Consider the following 23,165-nt stretch of genomic DNA (forward strand, 5'->3'; position numbering starts at 1 on the left):
TTAATCCGGGACGTGGAATTTTAAGAAAACGGTAACTAAATGTGGACGGTCTTTCGTATATAGGGTTATTACGAAATTCTGATTGTCTTGATGAATGAAAGGGGGCAAATGGACGTGTCTGGGATTATATTTTTAGAGATTGTTTGGACACCTCCACGTAAATTAATAAAACAATGTTGAAAAAATTACGTTATATTGGTCCTGTTCTTGTATAAAGTAAAGTAAAAATGACTAAAATATCAATAACCTCTCAATGATTAAAAAAAAGCACATCAAACATAAATCTGCGAATCTTGATAAAAGTAAAAAGGAAGGAACATTGGGCTATTCCAGAAAAATACAACGATTTACCCCCCGAACAGAGCAAATTTACCCCCCGGACAAGGCAAATTTTGATGATTTTTCGCTACCCCCCAGACAATATATCCTCCACCCCCCCCCCATGTGGACATTTTCTGGAAGAGCCCATTCCTGACCAGCAAATCAAAAACTTCTAGTTTATAATAACGAATAAAATCTATTCATTTGGACGGTGTTGTTTTCTGCACTTTGGTACGAGAAAATAATAAAACGCAATCACTACACTCCAGCAGCAACAAAGGGCACCATTAAACATAAAAAGAGTCACACCGAGGTATGTTTTATAGATCCATCCGCCCAATAAATTGCCCACCACGTTGGAGACGGAAAATAACAAGGAACAAATAATTCCAAACATGGTAGCACTGATCTCCTTCGGAGAGACATTATACGCAATCTCAATCATAGCTGCGAAGAATAACGCGAATCCAACACCGTGTAAGAGTTGAATGGGGAGCGTCAACCAGGCATTTTTACAATACGCAAGAAGGATAAATCGTATTCCATTAACAAACATAGAAACGACCAAACATTCCATACTCCCAAACCGCGCGATCAGTAACTTGGACAACGGGAAGAATAAAAGTTCTCCGATGATAGATGCTGCGATATTTAAACCGAGAATTGTATCTGTTGACTGCATTTCATCCTTCATGTGTAAAAAGAGAAAGCTATACATGAAACTGAGTGAAACTCCCTCGATTAAAACACTGATCAGATATACAAAAACATACGGTCGGAAACATGTTTTGACGGTCAGTTTAGCAAGTTGTGATCCTGTTAGTTTCTCCTCCTCCACCACATCATCTTTCTTCTCCTTTTGAACAGATTTGGACGCTTTGGTGGCGACATACATACAAAAGGGAAGTCCAACCAATAAAAAAGGTACAGCTATGAAAACTGCTGCAGCAAAGTTCGTCAAGCGGTCGTGTTTAAAATGGTCAGCGGCCGCCCCTGCAATGAGACTCCCGATAGCGAACCCGATAGATCCAAAAACACGCTGATGTCCAAAATTCGTAAGGGGGTGATTCGAAACTATTGACATTACATTCGAATCGATAAATCCAGGAAGAGTGTATTCGAATAAACCCATCGAGATAAAAAGGGCCACCATAACATGAAACATACGATTGTCGCCACATTCCGTAGTGCAGTAATTTGGTCCAACCAATGAACGTGTTGCATTTGGAATTAAAGAAACATCATCAGTAGAATTCCCAACAAAATCGTTAAATTGCGTGGCCACAAATGGCGCTGGGAGGATAGTGACAACCATTCCCAGGGTCAAGATAACGTACAGTAACCTTTGACGGCCTGTGTAATCGCTTATGAATCCCCAAAAAGGGGCAGCAAACGTCGATACGGCGGTCCGCAAACAGATACAAAGTCCAGCAAGGAACGGATTGAGTCCGAGCGAGGTTAAGAAAAGAATCATGAAAGGCCACCATGCACCGGTGGCCGCATAGTAGCAAATATAAGCCACCTTCACAGGAATGAGCTTAATGTCGATGAAACCCAAGAAGTCTCTTTTGTTTCCACTCTCTAATAAAACTTTGTTTTCATCTTCGTTTTCGTTTATCTCCTTAATACCATTCATATCCTCCTTAATACCATTCATATTCTCCTTAGTATTACTTTTTAGTTTGCTGAAAGAACAATACATGAAAAATATGGATAATTTTAAAATGAAGAGATGATTCGATTAGTTGAAAAGCCAACAACAAGAAGAATCCCTAGAAAAGACTTTTCAAACTCTATGAGTAGGTAGTAAGCGAGTGGGAGTTGAAAACTTGATAAACAACAAGAATTCCTCTAGACTGAAATTAATAGTATAAGTGTTGATTTCAAATCGAAAGCCGAGAACAGCCCTGTATGTACCTACCTGTCTTAGGTTCCTAGATTGGTATCCTGAATCTCGACTTCCCTGGATATATCCACCAGAAAATCCACATAAATGTTCTCGAAAGAAGTTTGTCCATTCAAAACCATTGAGTGATATAAAATGAATTTTGCATTCGTGTTTGTAAATCATTATAAGCTTTACTATAGACGATAGATCCATTACGTTACGTAAAAATTAATTTAATTAGGTTTGCAAAACCTTTTTTCACTAATTATGAATAGAAATTGCTGACGATTTAACGAGAACCCGATTTCTAATTAAAGTCAACACGTGAAAAAATCCTGAGTTCACATGAAAAGGTATTAGCTTCAATTATTTTTAATACGAATCATAAAAATTAGAATGTTCCCTTTCCCCGGCACGAAGGGAAGGCATGTAAATATTGATCATGCAGAGCCCTCGTGAAAATTCAAAGAAAATGGACACGTGTCACACAGTAGAAATATTGTGGAATTTATTAAAGTCACGTCACGCATTCGGCAAACGAAAATAGACTATTCGTGCATTGACGCAAACCCCAAAGAGAACCCAGAAAAATAGCATTGCTAAAACCTTGAAAATGGTAAGCGTTGAGAAAATTCTCCTAAAAAGCTTTGACTTCCTACTTCATAGTAGTAGAAAAAAACACCAACATCAACCTAAATGCTTACATGTTTTTTATAAACATACCAAAATTCATGCTCTGACATACTTAGATTGAGGACTTGACAAGTCAAAAATACACTTATATGGATGCTTATACCCCAAACAAAACCTTAGGGATATTCTGAAAATCCGTGAAAACTCAGCCAAAAACAGACAAAATCAGTAAAATATATTTTTCTTAGGCACTAGGTAATGCTTACCATAGGCTTAAATTTCTGCCCTAATATAGATATGCCTAGATATGCTTATAAGTACAATGCTTATAAAAAAACATGTAAGTAAATTGGTTTCATATTAACTGGATATGATATTAAGACTCGGCAATTCATCACCCTCACTTCAATCCTCAAAGGAAATGACATTTCTTCGATTTAGAGAAAAAGAGCATTTTGCACTACTTCCCAGCTGAGGAAACTAATATAGCTCTATTTACAGGTTCCAATAATAGAGGTTCGAATAAGACAGAGCTGACTGTACCAACAGTCTTGTATTCTTTCTATAATTTTTTAAACTTTAGAACAAATTTGCTATATATAGTATATACTATTACCGGAGCCAGTCCCGGCACGGGTCTTTTGTGTTACAAAAGTTAATTGTCTTTAAATAAATAAATAAAAATGAAAATATTTTTTAAATATCACACCTCACAACCTCACTCACGGAAAGACGAGAAGACTTCGTTCAGCTTTTGATCTTTCAGTGCTACTTGGTCTGGGGTAAATGTGCGACTCGCACGTTCACCTCTCAGACAAGCAACAACTGATCGGATCAGGATGAAGGAAATCTTGCGTCGAATCCCGGCGATCACGACACTCTTCATGCAATTTTGCTTCTCTGAGAAGCCAACCCAACAGTCTTGTATGGGTCTCCAAAACATTATATTCTCAACCTTATCTCGCACACTAAATACAATCTGTGATCCATTGCATAACTTAACCTGTCCAAAATATTATTTACGATACAGTCACAAAGATATCGTTTTCATTTCAATGTTGATCTTTTTACCACAGAAATGTAATCAAATAGCTTAATGGGGGTTTAAAAACCTTGCACAATGTTCTATCCCGGAAAAAGAATAGTAGTGCGACTCAAAGAATATGATCTTAAAAAATTCTAGTCTGAATACCCGACCTTTACAAAAGCCGCAGGTATACACAGGAAAAAGTCATCAGATCACACGGATGGGAAAACTTAAATTCCGACGCCGTAATTTTCAAAAATCAATTTTTGCGTGTGATTTTATAAACTGATAAGGTGTGATTGTTTTGGCAGTGTGATTTCCGATATCACACTGCGGAATTTTTCAAATAATTATTTTTATTTTTTTAAATTCGGCGTGTGAAATCCAATCTAACACTTTTGAACTTCACTGAAAAGGCTTTATCGAAATCACACGTGTGATTTCTAATTTCCGCAGGCAAATAAAGTTTTTCAGCATGTTGTACACTTTAAATTTTTGGCGTGTGAAATCCAATTTAACACTTTAAAACTTCAGTGAAAAGGCTTTATCAAAATCACACGTGTGATATCTAATTTCCGCAGGCAAATAAAATTGTTCAGTATGTTGTACACTATAAATTTTCGGCGTGTGAAATCCAATTTAGCACTTTATCAAACACTGGCAACTATAGTCCAAGAAGTATAAAACTTACACTACAAAACTCTAAAAACGTAGAAGGACAAGATAGAAACAAGAAATCGCAGTCATTAGCTCCCACGGGTGGGAAAGTCAAATTAACACAGTGGGAAGGTACAATTCCCACCCTTGTACTACACATGCGTAAAGAAAACCACAAGTGAGAATTGGGCCGAAACTGTTCAGATTGCATTCAAATCATAACATTATAAGGGTGTATTCAATCAGTGTGTAACACAACGCTAAAGGTGAGGCGTCCCGCAAGGGTGGCCTCATTCGTTCGCAATGGGCTTGCGTCGCAAGGGCTCAGTGGATCGGTGAGACGGGTTTGAGGTCATTAAATTGGCTCTCTAGTGCAGCTCCACTGTTGTGACAAAAGTGCCGGGATTCTCAAAGTAGCGCAAGTACATGACAGAACGAATGGGAGCTATCGAGCCAATGCTCACGAATGATACAATTTATCAAATACAAATCAAAGCCATTTTCCAAAAACTTGGTGGGTAAACAAAATTTCGGCGAGTGGTTTTCGATAAGATAATCGAGTGTAAAATGCTAAATCCGACGTGGGATTTTCAATTTAACACGCGAGGAGAGAGGGCCTGAAGTACGAAATTCGACGTGGGATTTTCGATTTAACACGTGTATTGTTCGATTCAGCACACAATGTTTAAAGCGTGTGATCCTGCTTTACCACGTCGGAAATTCAATTATATGCGTGTGATTTTGAGGGGTGTGATTTTGCGTTTCCCACCGGCGTAAAAACGAACCTATTCCCACGCGTGGAATAGCAGTGTGAAGTGTATACTTTCACACCGTGTGATTTTCACTTTCACACCGGTGTGATCTGATGATTTTTTCCTGTGATAAAGGAGAAAAATAAGTCATGGAAAAGTGACGCAATTTCCATGACAAAGACTTTTACAAAATTGACGAAATTTTCCCGGACTTTGTTTCCCCCTTAAGGTATAAGTAGCACGAATCTGTTAATGAAGATACAAGCAGCCTATAAAAATTCCAGTTGCAACTTGTCCAAATGTCTCATCTCGGGCATTCATAAAAAAAATCTGACACAAAACAAGACACTTTCAACCCTCGTCGGCATCGGTTATAGCAAATTAGCGACAACTTGTTGTTGGATTTTTCGAATGTTAAAATGCCTCGCAAATCGAATAGGGATGTGCTTTGTTAGAGATGTTATTCAGAATGTTTGGATGAGCGCTTATTATTTCAGCCACTTTAGAACATTTAAAACTCTAGAATATGGTCTATTCCTAAAAGAAATGGGTAACAATTGAGATTATAGTACCCTAGTAACCTGCGAATGACTGGAGTAAAACTCTCCACCCCCATGGACTACTTTCTCTAGAATTGTCCATTGAATAAAACAAGAATATGAAAAACTTTGTCACTTTTGCGGAAAGTCTTTGTCACAACACCCTTGAAGTCGGCCAGAAAGGTTTTTCATCAGGGAAAACTTTGTCACTTGCCTAAAAAAATTCGTCACTTTTTCACGACTAATTTCTCCCCTTCAAGGTAGACAGAACAGGTTAGATATTTTCGATAACAAAGCGCATTTCTCTTTTCAATCTTCCCTACCAGGGGGGGGCACGCAGTTGCTACAAGACAGTATGACACTTACTACCGTGGTGGTACTGTATTCAGAAGTTGTGAAAACAGTTACTACACAGTGTAGTAATTCTGCTGTTTGGGGGTGGTGCCAAACACTAACGCTAGCACTTTTGGTGTAGTAAGTTCTTATATTTTAATTCTTTTTAAAGAACTTTCAAAAATTTTCACAAAAAATGAATTTTTTTGTGAAAAAATTCTTTGTTAAAAGAAATTTTTCTCAGACCCAACTTTGAAATTATGCTTTCCCTAATTATCATATAAATGTTCTCAACAGCTGTTAACCAAGTAAATTAAACGAAAATCTAGCACAAAAATGGCTTTAGGTTGAAAAATACTCGCAATTTAGTTTAATTTTCGAGCATGTTTATGATGATATCACTCTAAAACAGGGGTGGTACCTGGAAATCTTTTCTGAAAACACTTTACTACCAAGGTGTAGTAACTGCAAAGGGTGGTGGTCCTGAAAAAAAGTGTTGAAAAAGCACTTACTACACATCATGTCTTGTAGTAACTGCGTGCCCCCCCTGTCCCTACTAGTTTATACAAGTGAAATATAAAAAAACAAAACTAGTCTAGATCGATAACATTATCATAAAATATAGTTACAGACATTTTTGTTTGTTTTATTGGCTGATATAGTTAGCTGTCAAACTGGAACAAATTTCTATCAAAAGTATATTTGCTATATCATTCGCCATTTCCAAATTAGGAGGTTAGATTCCTTATAGTTTGTTTTCATCATTTTCTTCCTTGTAATCTTCAAAATCGTTCGAAAAATCATCATCACCGAAAAGTTCTCTCGACAATCGATCATACGATGCATCACCGTATCGGTATCCACGACCACCGCTCCGCTGCATGTTCCGGTAAAAGTCGTAAAGTCGAGACATTCTCGTTCGTTTCTCGTTAACCATGTCCTCGCTGCCGGCATCGTCTTCGTTAGTGTCGGTATCGAGAGCCGTGGCGGAAAAAACACCGATGATGAGTAGAGATAACGTGACCAGAATGACGTGACGTACCATATTTCAAACGTAGCAAGATTCAAAGACGTTTTCAAAATTTTAAAAGGTGTCAAGTCGACGGTTAGCGAAAGACTGATGAGTATGACATTCCGTGCAAGTCCTTTTAAAAGTTTTTTTCCAAAAGGAAATTAATTAAGAAAGGAATTTTTTATTAAAGAACTGATTTCATTCTGTGTTTTACTTAATAAGGTCGCCGATGATACATAATTTATTTCATCAATCTTTTAAAAAGAAAACGAACCTTCCTTTTATTCATCTCAAAATTTTCTTTTAACATAAATTTTTCCATCAGAATTTTCCAAGTTTGGCGCAAGCTGGCCGAAAATTCCAGGTAAAAGTCATATAAGAAGTTTCAGTAGCACTTTTTTTACATTTGAAGGAATAATTGGATTTAATTTTGTTTGGGTTTATCTGAATTCATACTGTGCTTTGGAAAATAGTTCAAACAGTAGCAAATAAAAGAAAAAGTTAATTATATTCGAAAAAAAAGCCCCAAAAAATAAACTGTTTTAATTTTAAAATCGATATTTTGAAATACAAAATTTTCGGCGCTGAAAAACAAAATAACAAGTCTTATATCGAAAACTTTATTTTTATCTTTTCAATTCAAACCTAATAAATTAAACTATTCAACAAATATCTAATAAACTAAATTTACTTGCAAAACAAGATGAAATGTGACTCGCGGAAACGACTTTAATGGAAAAACTAATTTCTAGAAATATAAAAAGGCTTAAGGAGCTTTACTTTATCGTATCCAATCTGGTCTCAAGATCTCAAGCATAAGTCTTTCTTGCTGGTCATGTACTAAAGCACAAAGCACAAGCTTAATGCCAATAAAAATAACAGGCTTCAATATAATGACTAAAATAACTTAACCCAAAGGCTATTGTTGGTAATACAAAAATGTCTCAGAATCGTATCTACATTGAAAATAAACTGCAATCTACCTCTATTTACACTTTCCTGTCTCAGTTAGAGGTTTCAACTTCGGAATATAACATTTTCAAAGCGTCCTTGAAAGTCAACATTTCTTGTTCTAACTGACCTGTACATAGTAGACAAAACGAAAAAGTATTTTAGTTGCGAAGACATCAAAATTCACTGTGTTGAAAGACTTATCACAATGTGTCAGGAGTTTTATATAACATAGTCGATTATTTTAAGACAGGGTAGGACTATTATAACCTAACGTTTTCAGATCTATTACTATGACTGAAATTCCTGAAAGCCAAAAAAAAATTATGCAGAACAGTGCAGAATGGAGGGAAATAGTTTATGCCATATGTAAAAAAAACGAAAATTATTTCAAATGCGATACCATCAAAAGACACTTATTTTGAAAGACTTATCACAAAGTGTCAAGGGTTTAGATTAACAGAGTTGATTAGTATAAGACAGCCCTCTCTTCCAAAAAATATGTTTGCAAAAGGGATGGAAATAATCTATGCCTTATGTGCCCTCGAGTATTTCTAAGCTAACTCTGACTATTCCGCCAAAGATCTCATAAACTTTTAGACTTACTGATCCTTCCGAGGATGTTGTAAAGTTTTTGGAGCTTTTCTTGGCAAGTCTCGTTAGAAGATTGGTAAAGTTTACCGAAGGATTGCTGCAGAGTGTTACACATCGTGTCTGTCTGCATTTCCATCATCTTACGAAACTCTGAAAGAAACAAAAGAATACATTCTCTTTAAACTCTATTCCTGAGTCTCTGACAAGGTCGTTAATCAACCAATAAAAAATAATGGAAAGGAAAAAATTGTGCGAAATCAACCAGAACCAACTTATTCATGTGGGTACAAAGGGGCCGTACGCTTTATAAGACCCCTCGCCTCGCCTAGAGATGGGCTAGAGTTTTTATAAGATACTTCACTGATTGTTCATTTGAAATAATAGAGATGACGCATTCTTTAGAAAAAGTAATAAAATTGTTTTATTACTGGTTAACAACCAACCAAATCAAATAAAAGCTTGTAAAAACTCCGGCTTGACCCCTCGCCTACCATATCCTTTCCGACGCCGTTAAAAAGAAAGAAGTTTAAAGCTATCCAGCGAGCTATGAATGAGCTTCTGAACCCTTTTATATCCGGAGATATAACAATTTTAAAGTTTGAACTAGTCAAATTGGAAAAAAACACTTGGGAAATAGGGCCTAAGAAATCCTTTAATGGTTGATTAGGTCCCAAGGGAATAAAGCCTAACTAAATATTGTCGCAGCCAATTAAGTACAAGTCTTTGCTTAGTCTCTATCATCCCTTAAAATAAACCTGCAATGAAAGAAAATCTTCTTAACATACCAGAAATCATAGCTTCATCGTTCTTGCGTTTCATATCCATTTCTTCGATGACACTTTGAGCAAGTTGTGCCAATGATTCAGAAGTTGAGTTAGAGGTAGTATTGTTGGTGTTGCTTGCAGATGAAGGTGAATTCTCTGTTGTTGATGTGGTGGTCTTCGGTGATTTGTCACTTTGACGCTGCTTCTTCGTGATTGGCTCATTGCTGTTATTGGCAGTAACGTTATCATCTTTACTGGAGCTGAATGAAGAAAGGGATTAAATTTTAGTATGGGTTTCATTGAAAACTGAGCGAATTTCTAAATAAAATATAATTTGGAATACAGTATTATATGCTTGATGTCCTCAAAAAGATACTTGAATGTCAGAAATCGAAAATTCCATCATTTATTGGTTAAGCTCAGCCTAAAGATATGCCTTTTATAAAGTAAGATATTTTTTTCAGGGTGGTTCTTATTCCAGCGGAGTTCATCTTCTTGAGAGCTCTTATGCTTTAAATTTCTTAGCAATTCAACTCTCTTTAAAGGTTTTATTTTGTATTTCATTTCATTTCATATTAAGACACATATTTTATATCAGACACTGTGTCTGCCTTTTGTAATTTTATGCTGATATAAGCAAAAAAAATGTTTTTCCTTTCCTCTTTTTGACCAATCTTGCTCCACATGACATCCGTGTTAATCCAATGTAGAAAGCTTGTAAATTAAAATTGATGAGTAATCAAACGATATTACTCTTATTTAAACACAAAACCTTCAAGACAGATTAATGAAATTGAGTATTTATTTGACGGACCTAGAGCATTCTTGTTAGAAAGAAAACATTAGAGGTAAAAACTTACATATGAATATTTTCCAATGCTGGTGTTGCCATCACAGATAATGTTGTTTTTTATTAGTTTCTCTTTATTAGTATTTTATTAATAATTCTGTTAATTCTGAAAAATAGGAAAATAAGTAGAGATCAGTTGGTATTCAGTTCGGATCAGAAAATGAGATAGTCATGTCACTCACGTCTCACCTTGACAAATCAACGTGATGAAAAACAGAACAGAAGAAACCACAAAATGAAACCAAATGAAATAGACTAAATGCGTTAAAAAAACTGTTTAGATATGTTGGTTAATTGTTTATAAACACTTAAAACACTTCAAATCTAGAAAGAAATAATTCCAACTTTACAGTACCCACACACAAAATTAAGTTTATCAACAACGCTATTGAGTTTTTCTTTTTTTCTCGGGTCTAAAAATACAAAGAAAAAGGTCAGTCAAGATATAAATATCCCATATAAAAATGTAAAAAATTATAAGCGCATAAGGATTTTGAAAAATTTCAAAATCATTGACGCAAGCTAATGATAAAATTTGTTGCCAATCGGTATTATTACCGTTGATAAATTAATCCTTGTAAATGAAACGAATACAATACAAACAAAAGAATTTTTCCAAAACAAGTCATTGTTCAGGGGTCCTTCCCTTAGACAAAACTTCTTCAGAGCAGTGAGAGAGTCAATCTATCGAAATCTTTAAGTCTCAGTATAAAGTTTCGCAACAAAACGCCACCAGCCCATCAAACGAGCAAGCCATTGGCCTTTTCAACGGCGATCGAACTTTCAAAATAAATGATATCTCTTGTGAAAAGATAAGGAACATTTTTCTCGGAGATTCCGTCATCTTTTAACGCCATGTGGTAAGGTAATATGCCAACCGATAATGGTGGCCGAGAACTGCCAAACCTATGGTAGGGAATAGAAATTTTAAGAAAAATCGAGGTCCACATCGGGAAAAGGAAAATAAAGAGAGAATAAAGGGCGCTAAAAATGCTCTGTGAAACTTTTTGCTCAAAAAGGAAGATTTTTACACTACAGGATCCTAAGAGACATTCATAGATATATAGAATAAAAGCATCTTGAGCAGCTATCAAACCTTTAAACTAAATAAAGAAGTTTTTTTTAAAGAATTATTACATAATCAAAATACACCTACTTTTTCATGAGTGTACTTTGTAGTCTTTGACAATCAGTTTGTGTGATGCCAGAGAATAAGAAGAAACCTACCAGAAATTTGCACTGTTCAAAAAGAAAAGAAATGCCATAAATATTTTTTTACCATGAATTTGCTCAGTGTAAAAACTAAAATACAACTTGTAAATCTGTAGACAAGTAAAACAGTCAGTGTACAGTAAAGGTACAAATATGAGATAAATTGCAGAGACTTTTTCAAGACTCTGATTGGATTTTCAACGATTGAAATATAGAATCTACATAGCTGTTGACCGGGTGAAATAAAAAGAGAAAAATTACGTTATTGAAAAGGTTGACAAAAGATGATAAACTTTTGTTGGCTTTTCCATTTTTATTGATGAAGGTGACAGTTTGGAGATGGTAACAACCATGGAAGGCTTCCAGGAGGTCTTCTTTAATGTGGAAATGTGGCTGGTCCATCCTAAAGAAATGGAAAGAGAAGATCATTGGGCGGTTCCAGTTATAGTCCGTTACCCCCCCTCCCCATGAGGACGACATGAATTTACTTTTGAAAAACTTCAGGATTTTTGTAACATTCAAGATTTTCCGATACTTGGTAAGAAAACTCGAGAAAACAGAGCAAGTTTTATGGATTTTCCGATACAAATGACCAAAATAATGAGGAAAAATCCTGGATTTTCCGAAACTTTTTTCAAATTTCTCAGGATTTCCAAGTGAAAAAAAAATCCAAAAAAGCCTATCATCCACAGGGGGATAATGGATTTTTTCTGGAACTGCCCATTCCTTATTAAAGGAAGGAGAATCTTGAAATAGGGCTTGAATCTGTATAAAGAAGCAAAAAAAGGAAAGACTTGTGAACTTGTCAGAGACTGGGATCTGTGGTTCAATAAAAAAAAATGTAAATATAGATTTGAAACGTTCAAAATTATTTAAAACTTCAAAAAGAGAATCTTTATTAGAAAATAAAGTATTGCAAAATGATATCAAACCTAAAATGTTTCAAACTCTTGCAATTTTTAAGAGCATTCTTTAAATGCATCAATGCATTTGAATGACCAGCCAGTCCACACTGTGCAATTGACAGTGATTCAAGTTTGGTGCAGGCAGAAGTAATGTCCACTAAAGAGTTGAAAGCCCCAACACCTGATAATCCTGCGATGAGCAAAAATGAAATAAATAAGCAACTTTCCTTCCCATAGCATAGTACTCGCATTTCAAAATCTCTAAATATGTCACCCATAAACACCATAACACTACACGGAAACGTCAAAAGGGAATCAGAGTCGAGTTTACCAGGGAGTAATGACTTTATAATTCTGTGTCTACCAGAACATCAATGCAAAATATTTAGAAATTTGACGTTTTTAGCTCCATAGTAAACTCTAAGTCACACAGATTTTAAAAACATAATATTTATTGAAAGGATATTGTCTTATACCAGCCAGTGTGAGTTTTTTGAGATTTTTCAGCTTGCAAATTTCTTGAAAGTTTCGGTCTCGAAGGTTTGACGTCAATGGGCTAAAACAGGAAGAAGATTCTGATAAATAAATCGATGTAGCCTTTCTTTCTAACTACACTGATTAGAAATTTCAAAGAGTCCACTTTCCAAAAAAGCAAAAAAAAAAGGCTGTGAAAGAAAATGAAAAGGTCATACCAAATGAACTGGTCACAAACAACTCGATTGAAAGGTGAATGAAAACCAACGTCCACAATCTCCAGCTCCTCCAAACCACAACAACCTTTGACAATCGGATCCAGACCTGAACCAATGGCACTTACTAATGTTTCATCGTCATTTAGTTGTCGCGACAATCTCGTTGTAGGATGTGTTTTCTCTGGAGTTGTTGCAGGATTGCTGGCTGAAGTCGAGGGAGAAGCGGTGAATGAAGGGTTTGATGAATCCAAAGATACTAAAAGTGATGAAGGTTTGAAGGTCTCTCCTTTCCATGAAGGTGAACTGCTCATAGATTTCTTACCAGCTTTTTCAGGAGATTGTTTAATTGAGATATTATTGACAAGACTGCATGCAGGAATGGATAACTTCTTTAGATTCTTCATCTCTCCAATGATTGAACACAATCGATTCAATTGGTCATCACCCGAGTGAATGTGTAAATTAGAAACATTAAGTTCTCGCAAATTTGTACATTTTTGTGCCACTGCTTCCAATCCATAAAGATCCTTTGGAGAAAAATATCAAAGGTTTAAATAAAATTTTAGGTGTCTGGTGATCACAGTGATTCTTTTTTTTGGAATAACAAAAAATCTATGAACCACAAAAATTAGTATTCGTTAAAAAATGAGGTCAAAGGCTTGACTCATGATATATATGAGATTAGCATATTGGTTTTCAGCTTAATATTTCTTTAACTTATTATTAGGAACATATAGTTTGAAATATTATTCATAAAGAATCATGTGGGTTAATGAACTCGCGTCCATCGAATGAGAAATTTCTAATTGCAAAAACCAATTTCTTTATCAAAAAAGGTTTCATTTGGTAATAAGAGTGATATCGTTTGCTTACTCAATTTTAATTTATACGCTTAATTTCACATTTGATTGACACGAGTGCGGAGCAAGATTGGTCAGAAAGAGGAAATTAAACAACTTTTTGTTTATTCAGCACAATAAAACAATAGGGAGACGCGCACCCGTCCTGATGTGATATTAAATGTGTTTAATATAAAACGGGAAAATAATTATGTAAAAGTAAAACCTTCAAAATATTTAAATTTCAACAGTCAACATTCAAAGATAAATAAAATTGATTAGAATTGTTTTTAAAAAAGAGAGAAGTTCATTCTTAATCTTTAAAAATTAGAGTAAAATCTTACCTTGTTGATCCAATCTTCACAATTACTCAGATTGAGGGCTGATAACTTTGGACAATTTGTGGCAATAGCTTTCATCAAGTTACTTTTAAAATGTCCCACCTGTGAGACATTAACATACTCCAATTTTTTCAATTTTGATAACCACGTCATTTGATCTTTGGCTAATACTGATAAACTCAAGTCTATTTTCTCAAAAGTGTACGTAGTTAACACAGGTTCAATATGTCTCCAACATATAGTGTTACCACGAGCAAGAAGGGTGGTAATACTCTTGGTTTCAGCAGCTTTTGAAACTGTCTGAATAACAAAATCCATGATCAATAAATTGAAATGAAGAAATCTGTTGGTCACTGCAGCATCCTCTAGATGGAGTTGAAACTTATCCTGTGTTTTAACGTAAATACCATAAGTGTTTGAGGAGGATGATTTTAAATAATGGAGACCAAACTCATTGACAAATAGATCTTTACTGTCAAACACTGGTAGAAATATCTCAAAGGTTCTCAATGTCTTAAAATGTAAAATCAAGCTGGATAAATTTTTAAATGCTGATTTGAAATTTTCCAAATGACCTTCATCTGAGAAGACATTTTCTGAAATGGTCCAACCCAATTTTTTTATTCCAGGATTGTTGGCCAAAATTTTCAAAAGTCCTGCTGAAGTAATTTTGCAACCTGTCACATTCAGCTCAACAAGATTTTTACAACGTGCGAATGTTGGAGCCAATTTTGTAGATGGTAACCAGAAGAAATCTTGGAAAACCAATTTTTCAACTCTACTATGATGTTTACGTAGGTGATTGAGATATGCTCCCGATGAAAGACACGAGTTATGGTCAACATTGAAATTCCTATAAATAAAAAGTAATTAAATTGTTTGAATTCAAGCTTTTTCGTTTTAACAAAATTGAATAGCTGAATTGAAGCTGTTCTTATGTTTGTTTGTTATTTCTATGTCTAATAGCCCAACCTCAAAATCGGGCCTGATTTAGCCTCATTTATTACCCAATTTTCTCTATTTTGAAAATGAATGTCCTCTTGTATAGTGTGAATAGGCGTTGTGGTATAGTAGACATCAACCTTGATTCCTGTACAGGTGACCAAGGTTCGATTCCCACTCACCCACTCACGACGGTTCACTTGGCAAGTGAACAAACCTTCGCCCGGGTCAACCCATGCCATGTGAGGGGAATTGGGTAGTCAGTTCAAGGTGCTGACGGGATGCTTACTCAAAAGCATCTATAGTTGCGAGAATGGGCTCCAGAGCCTCCTGTAACTCAACCACAATAGATAGATAAATAGATAGATAAATAAATAGAATATAATACAGAACATAGCCAGCATAAGCTGAAAAACTTTATTGTGACATCTAGAACTTTATTTTCAACTTAAGATATTGAAAGTTTTGTAACTCCAAACAAGTATATACATACTTGTATATTGCAGAGTCTTCAGTGACTCTTCGGAATCTTTTGGACACCATGCAACATGTTATCACATCCTTGGTATCCAAGTAACTGAAGATTCTCAGCAAAATTTCATCTGCTACATGTTCCATAATGTATCTTATTATGCTGGAACAAAATCAAAACATGATTAAAATACTGGGAAATGTGAACAATCATGCATTATGGGATAACATGAAAGGTTTATATCTGTCTTCACTCATCCACATACTAAACTACGTCCTTCCTCAGTTTTAGACACAAGTACCATGTAAGAGCCAAGATGCTACAAAACTATTTAGAGGAAAAAAATCTTTATAAACAAAAATCAACACGACTTTAGAAAGGCAAATCATGTCTTAGTCATGGGTAAACTCCACAAATTGATAACATCTTTTTTGACTCATTGTATTAAAATACCCTTCTTTTCCAAAACAGAAGTTATTTCAATTTTCAGGTGTGACACAAGGATCAGAATTGGGACCTACCACTTCTGATTCTAATTATGATTCTAATTATGATAACTGCATCATTAGCATCTTTTGCACAGACGACACTGGGGATAATCATTTGGGAGAACGCGACGACCAATTGACTCTGTTCTGCAGGAAATTATTGCCTAAGGTCTATTAGTTTGATGATATTAAATCCTCATATCTTCCCTCACTTGCAAAAACTTTATTGTGGCAAGCGATTGTCATTTCGTAAATTCCCGGACTTAAGGTTTACCGTAAGTTGGTCTAATATCGACATCCCTCGTCTAATTTCAACACCCTTCTTTAGAGACAGGAATAATATGAAAGTTTGAATCACTGATTGAAAAAGGATTATTCCTCTCTGACCACTAAGCAAAGAAAAATAGTTTTGACCTTTCTATCAAATTTAACTGATAAAAAGGGTGTCGAAATTAGAGGAGGGGTGTCGACATTAGACCAAGTTACGGTATTGTACCCAAATATTTTTCTATCTGGAATAAAGTCTGTAGCCTGTCTGTTGCGATTTCGCTCGCGGCCGCATGGCGGAATGCCACGCCCCAACAAACCACCTCTGGCGTTAAAAGGATATAGGAAAAGTGTGTTATCTGTTATCAAAAGTAATATCTCGATTTACATTCCAAATTTGGCATTGAAAAGAAGCTAATATACGATGGCGGAGCGGCACAAACTTGTTTGAAACCCATTGATTGAACTTAATTGAGCACTCACAATTTTTTGAAAAATTTTAGAGTTCGATTAATTTTTTTAATTGAACTTTAATCGTTCGATGGAGTTCAATCAGTTCAATTGTTCGCTTGATACTGTCAACTGCTCTAAGGCGGCCATCAAAAAAATGCTCTGTTCGCGTCGCAACGGTAGGGTCGTCAGGCCAAAATTTTCCCCTAAAATTTTGAAAACCAAACTAATTTTACTTGAAAGTCCTTACCTTTGTGAGAAAAATGAGGGGTCATTTGTTAAAATTGGTTAAGTAGTTCCAAAGTTATTCCATTTTCAAACCGCAAAAAAACCACCTTTTCAAGGAATCGTCTCCCTACCACGCGCAACCAAGAAACGACCTTTGGACAGCACCGAAAAACATTGAAGACGGTGGGTGAATTCTAGCCTTCCGCGTTGCGGGGCGTGAGGAGTTTTGCTGGCGCGGTCTGAAAATTGGCCTGATGACTGTTAAACTTTAGCCTATCGCTAATGAGCTGGAAATATTAGCTAAAAACAAATTTTACCAATGAAAAGCTGAAAACCTTAGCTTTCCAACGATATATGGTAGTCCTGATAAAAATTTCAGGAAAGTGCCGAAAAATCGAAATTTCTTCTTTTTTCTCGATTTAAAGAACGACCCACGGCATGGCCCGAACATGTTTGGGCCTGTTCGGACCATGCTCGGGCCACAAAAAAGTATTATTGAATCGGCCCGAACATTTTGTTCGGACCATGTTCGGGCCATTTTATTTACCTTTCCTGGTTTATCATCATCCATTGTTAAATATTTTCATTAGACAAATTCAAAGTTCCAAATACCAGTTTGATTCACAAAGTTGTATAACAGTACAAAAAACGATCTAGAAAAATTCTGCTTTGAATAGGTAAAGACCACGAGAAAAGGGAACGGGATAAAGAATAAAAAGAAGACCATATTATGTAAGATTCAAATCATTCTTTTTAATAATTTTCCTAACTTAATTGGAAAATAGATGATTAACTTTTATATTTGAACAATATATATTTGAATAAAGATGAAGATTTTTAAATTTGTTTACTAAAATAAGGAATTTAAAATGTAAATATTGGGTCCTGAAATTACACGCGCGATCATAGCAAGTTTTCGAAAATCTGGCCCGAACATGGTCTGAAACTGTGCGGGCCATTTAAAAAAAGTATTAATCAAGAGGCCCGAATGTTCGGGCCATGCCGTGGGTCTTTTTAAAGACGGCCTGTAGATTATCGAAAAGGCTACCACGTGACAAACTAAATTACTATCTTTCCGGCGTTTTATAAAAAAAAACGCGAGTCTATAACTAATCCAGCTCAATAGCGATAGCTATTAGAAAAATGGTGGTCAAGGTTGACGGTGGTGCCACAAATTCCGAGTCGTCATTTTTTCACCTTGATGTCTAATAAATGGTATATCTTTTTATTGAGATAAGTAATGGGATGGGTTTTTTTTCTTTGTTCTCTCTGATAAATTCTGAGTATTTAAAAAAAAATAATTTTGATTTTCGACTTGTTCCACGCAAAAAACCCGACGATTGCGCACCCTACCTAGCAACGGGTGTTAAAATTGCATGCGGGCGGACAGGGAGGCGGAAAAATTCCCGGGTTTTTTTAAAATTATGCCAGTAATTCGGGGGCGGGTGGTGACGCGAACAAAACAATTTTTCGAGGGCCCTCAGAGCGATTAAGAAAAAAGCTATACTTTAAACACAAGTGTTACGTGTAAGCCAAATCGCGTATTATGAACAACCTCTAAATTGCTGAGTACAGGAGAAAAAAAATTGAAATTCAAAATGGCGGACAGTCATTCGGCCACCATTTCACTGAACCTCCACTTCATACATAAAGTCATTAAAAATTAACATAAGGGGTCACTCACATATCGATTCTTCCCATGACTAACGTCAAATTGACGCTAATTTGAAAACTTCTCCACCCCCACCTCTTAACGTCAAAGTTCAAAAATTATCAAAAATTGATGAAACTCTAAATTTCCTCTTCACTATTGTTGTTGTTTCGTCAGCCATCTTTAATTTTGCTACGGCTTGCTCAAGCAGTTTACATTTTTAAAATAATGGAGATAATTTCTTAACTTTTTTCCGAAAGATGCCGGAATTGAATATCTCCATAGTCCTAATCAACAGAAAAGCTAAATTTCACAAAAAAAAGACCGACCGTCGGCAAAATTCAAGGGCCGTGAGGACCGTCTGAACAAAAGGAGCTCGAGACATAAACATCGGGCCGTTTGTTTTGGTTAAAATTGTTGTGTAAAATAGCGAAGCGAACAAATACTTAGGTATATAAAAGGAGGAAAAGAAATATGGAAAGTACCTGAAGTAACATTTGTCACGGAATAAGCGTATTAAAAATCGATATTTCTGGTGAAATTTCTTAGCGTCAAAGACTCTAACCCACCCACCCCTTCGCATCAATTTGACGTTAGTCGTGGGAAGAATTGATATGTGAGTGACATGGGGGGCGTACGGTTTTACGGAATTGCGGAAATCGACCTTTTTTTCTTCGGAAATTCGGAAATCAGGCAAAATTCTTTCGGTATTTCGGAAATCTGAAATTGTTTCGGTATCGGAAACCCGTGAATTTTTGCTTCGAAATTTCGGTATTATAAAGTTTTTATCCCCTTTTTTCGGAATTCATACATGAAAAATCAAAAATTAGTCAAAACGGGGGAAAAAACCCAAAAAATCGGTATCGGAATTGCAAGTATTTTTTTACGGAATTTCGGAAATTTTGGCAAAATTGTCCGGTATTTCGGAAATCGCAAACCCCGTACGCCCCCCCAGTGACCCCTAACTGCAAATCATAGATAGCAAATATGAACATGGTGTGGTATGCCCAAGAACAGCCAAGAATGGATGGTCTATTATGAGATTAGCAATACCCTGTAAAACGCAAAAAAACAACCTTGAAACCTTGAAACCTTGAAACCACCACACACACATGACATGTGACACTCTCACAGTTACATCAAAATGCCTCGAAAATGTCAATATGAAAATTGCGTAATCAGAGAACGTATGTCTCGCTCATTATAAAAAGGCCAAGACAAACTTTCAATAATTGGATTGTAACATCAAGTTAAGTCTCTTTTGTTAAGTCACCAGGGGGTAAATAAAACAGACCTTGATACATTTATCGTTTGTTTCAACTTGACGATTCGTTTAAAACTCAGCCTCCTAAATAACGACCCTGCCGATGCCCCGGACAGTCTGGGGCAAATGTCTGGGGTCTGAAAAAAATAACTTTTTCCCCGGACCTACGTCCGGGGCTCCAATTTTTGCGCCATAAATTTACCCCGGACGTATATCGCCGAGCACACTTTAAACCCCCGGACATTTTATCCAGGTCTAAAACTCACCCCCTCACGCCCAAATTCCGAGATTATGTATGTAACTTTACTTACCTTTCTCTGTCTGGACCAGGATCCATTTTTCAGCTTTCGGTTAGATTTTAGAATTTGATTGCTGAACAAACCACGCTTGAGATTTAAGGTTCAAATACAGGCCTCACACACGAAACGCCAAAATCAGGACATTACAAGATCTTTTGGAAGATGGCGTTTGTCCACGGAAGAATATTTCAATGAATTAGAAAAAAGCCCGCGCGGTCAGCGTTTCTATAAAAAGCGACCGCGCGGGCTGTCTGGGGCGTCCGGGGTAGTCTCTCAAAAACAAATAATACGGACCCCGGGCACGCATCAAAAAAACCCCGAACTGTCCGGGGCATAGGCAGGGTCGTCCTAAATATTTGGGGTAGGTAAAATATGTACAAAGAAATTCATACTTTTCCAACCCGGCCAATCTTTAAAAAAGAAGCGAACAATAAAATGTAATTACCCTTTCCAAATAAACCTCTTCGGTGGCGAGCGTAGTCTACTCTGACGTAATTGTAAAATTTATGTAATGGGAGTTTGACATAGTAATGTAATGTTGTTTGGGGAATTATGAAGTTCTCTGGGATTCCGATTGCATTTACAGGTGTTTGCCCCTCAGAATGCCACTGCCCCTTAGAATGTCAGTGTTTGGAAAATGGCAGCTACAGGATTTGAGAATCATTTTAACCAAACTTTTTTGTGGTTTCCATGTGTATGAAAGTATAAGGCCTCAATTTCAATTGAAAAAATGTGTTTAGAAATGGGTGAAAAAAAATTAGGAACGGTTCAGTAAAAAAAATTCACATAAAAAATTTCACTTTTTTTTTGGTTTTTGGCCTTGAATCCTGTGATCTGAATATAAGTGTGCAAAGTAGCAATTTTCAATAAGCCCCAACATAGTAGAAACATTTTAAGTATAAATTAGCTGTTCCAAATCTATGATGGCAGAATCTCTTACATCACAAGACTGGCAAATTTTCACTGATTTTTGCTGCACTATAAGGGTGCAATTTTAAAAGCCAATTTTTGGCCCGCACATACCGTCAGTCCGCAAACCCAGTGCCCCCCCCCCGGGCTCGTCAGGTGGTAGATGGGAAGGTGCGTCTTCCAAAACAGTGCCAAATCCAAATTTCGGTTTGAGTGATCTCATCACAAGATTAATTACATCGCCATCCTTATCGTAAAGAAAGCGAGAGACAAACTTTGAGATGTAGAGTGTTTCATATTTTTTGCCTTTGTAGCAGGCACCAAACCACTTTCCAATGAGACTCCCTCTGTATTTGGAGGGCTTAGTCTTTTCCAAGTTGATTTCATTGTGGCAATTTCGTCTTCTTCCTCCAGCTCTTCATCAGCAGTAGACCTAGCATCAGCTTCATCATCAGTAGTTGATTAGCTCTCACTATCATCATCATCAATGTCAGAAAAGAAGTCTTCATGTCTTGATAACTTAACTTTAGCCTTGGTGGATGCAGAAAAAGCATACGTAACTTACCTAAATGTCTTACTTTATTACTTTTTGATAAAACCTAATTTTTACTTTTAAATCAAACTAGTCCAAATTTACACACAGTCTAACTAATCATTTACAATATGGCTTTCTAGGTAGTTCAAAGCAATAGGAAAGGGTGGCTTTAATCAAACTGTCTACATAGTTTGGATTTTTTGAAAAAATCATCTGCAAAAGGTGGCATTTTGAGGCCCTATCACTGGCACTTTGTGGAGCAAAGTGGGGTTCCTTGAAAATAAGTCAACATAAATTTTACAGATTAAAGGATTCAATAAATGCATTCACACAAAATTTCATCAATGGATGACTTTTTGTTCTCCAGATAATGCGATTTTCCAGACTGACATTCTGCGGTCCCCCCTAAATAAAGTATAAAAGTTCAATTGAGAAAAAAATACCAAAAACCTAAAACTTTGAGATTTAAGTTACTGGGAAGAAATTTTATAATAGAAGACCTTGTAAAAACACCAAAAAAAGTTTAAAAAAGTACAGAAAAAAAAAATTAGAGCAATAGTAAATTTCACGTACATTCTGAGGGGCAAACACCTGTATTCAGGTTGATTTTTTATGACTTCTAATGGTACTTTTCTAACGAGTTTGATTACTCTGTTCTCACACTTTTTTTTTGCGTCCTTTTCCGTGATTACTTTTATTACGCACGAGCGAGCGCAGCGAGCGAGTGCGGTTCTTTTGGCAAAAGCGCGGGAAAAAAAGCTGATATGCGGAGTGATAAAATCGATTTTTACCCTTTTTCAGCCTCGTTTCCATTCAGACTTTTGTCGTCGTGTGCAACTGTCTTAAGTCCCAATACGGAGAATTATTGCCTGTACCCGACTGTCTGTTGGAAGCATTACGTAATGAATTTTTTCCAAATCGAGCTCCGGCGTGAAAAACAGTAGGATGTTTTTCATACGACGATGAATACGTCATTTCTTCGAGAAACGTTGTGGGAAAATATAAGTATCCTTCTCGATCGGGAAACGTCGCTCGGTTCGGAAGCGTATTGTTGATCGGACTATACTGCCTTTTAACATTCAAAACAAAGATGGCGGCAAAAATAAACAACTGGTTGCTACCGCTCTTTCGCTATTTTTCTTTGGTTTTTATGCTTTAAAATGAGTTGAATTGGATCATGATTTTTGTGTATTTTATAAGAAATGGTTGATGATGAAGTTTTTTATATTCCTTCCTGAATTGATGTTTTCGTTTGGTTGGGCATGAGAGATTGATGCAATCTCTTCTTGAAAACAGGTATTTTATCCGGTCGATATTTTTAACAACACTAACTTCAATTTTGCCCGTATA

The 23,165-nt window shown here is 36.1% G+C and overlaps 3 protein-coding genes across 3 annotated transcripts in view; all 3 read right to left on the reverse strand.

The window, feature by feature from the left end:
- Positions 1-428: 428 nt before the first annotated feature.
- Positions 429-2,328, reverse strand: LOC136798688 (major facilitator superfamily domain-containing protein 6-like). Its single transcript, XM_067055341.1, has 2 exons — positions 2,243-2,328; positions 429-2,006 (listed from the first exon to the last, which is right to left on the reverse strand). Exon 2 carries the CDS (start codon positions 1,976-1,978, stop codon positions 518-520), a length of 1,461 nt encoding a protein of 486 aa, XP_066911442.1. The 5' UTR covers positions 1,979-2,006; positions 2,243-2,328; the 3' UTR covers positions 429-517.
- A 3,422-nt stretch (positions 2,329-5,750) lies between these two features.
- On the reverse strand, positions 5,751-10,363 carry LOC136798677 (uncharacterized). The gene is made up of 4 exons (XM_067055326.1): positions 10,332-10,363; positions 9,493-9,731; positions 8,720-8,857; positions 5,751-7,295 (listed from the first exon to the last, which is right to left on the reverse strand). Exons 1-4 carry the CDS (start codon positions 10,361-10,363, stop codon positions 6,856-6,858), a joined length of 849 nt encoding a protein of 282 aa, XP_066911427.1. The 3' UTR covers positions 5,751-6,855.
- Positions 10,364-10,688: 325 nt separating this feature from the next.
- Positions 10,689-23,165, reverse strand: part of LOC136798689 (F-box/LRR-repeat protein 18-like) — a 36,863-nt gene continuing 24,386 nt past the window's right edge. Inside the window, exons 2-9 of the mRNA XM_067055342.1 lie at positions 15,746-15,886; positions 14,314-15,163; positions 13,131-13,657; positions 12,915-12,994; positions 12,466-12,628; positions 11,795-11,936; positions 11,478-11,560; positions 10,689-11,227 (exon numbers count right to left, since the gene is read on the reverse strand). Of these exons, the coding sequence (XP_066911443.1) occupies positions 11,062-11,227; positions 11,478-11,560; positions 11,795-11,936; positions 12,466-12,628; positions 12,915-12,994; positions 13,131-13,657; positions 14,314-15,163; positions 15,746-15,886 (2,152 nt within the window). The 3' untranslated portion in view covers positions 10,689-11,061. The remainder of the gene's footprint in view (positions 11,228-11,477; positions 11,561-11,794; positions 11,937-12,465; positions 12,629-12,914; positions 12,995-13,130; positions 13,658-14,313; positions 15,164-15,745; positions 15,887-23,165) is intronic.

Source organism: Clytia hemisphaerica, unplaced genomic scaffold (genome assembly GCF_902728285.1).
Source record: "Clytia hemisphaerica strain Z4C2 unplaced genomic scaffold, Clytia hemisphaerica genome assembly, whole genome shotgun sequence".
NCBI lineage: Eukaryota > Metazoa > Cnidaria > Hydrozoa > Leptothecata > Clytiidae > Clytia > Clytia hemisphaerica.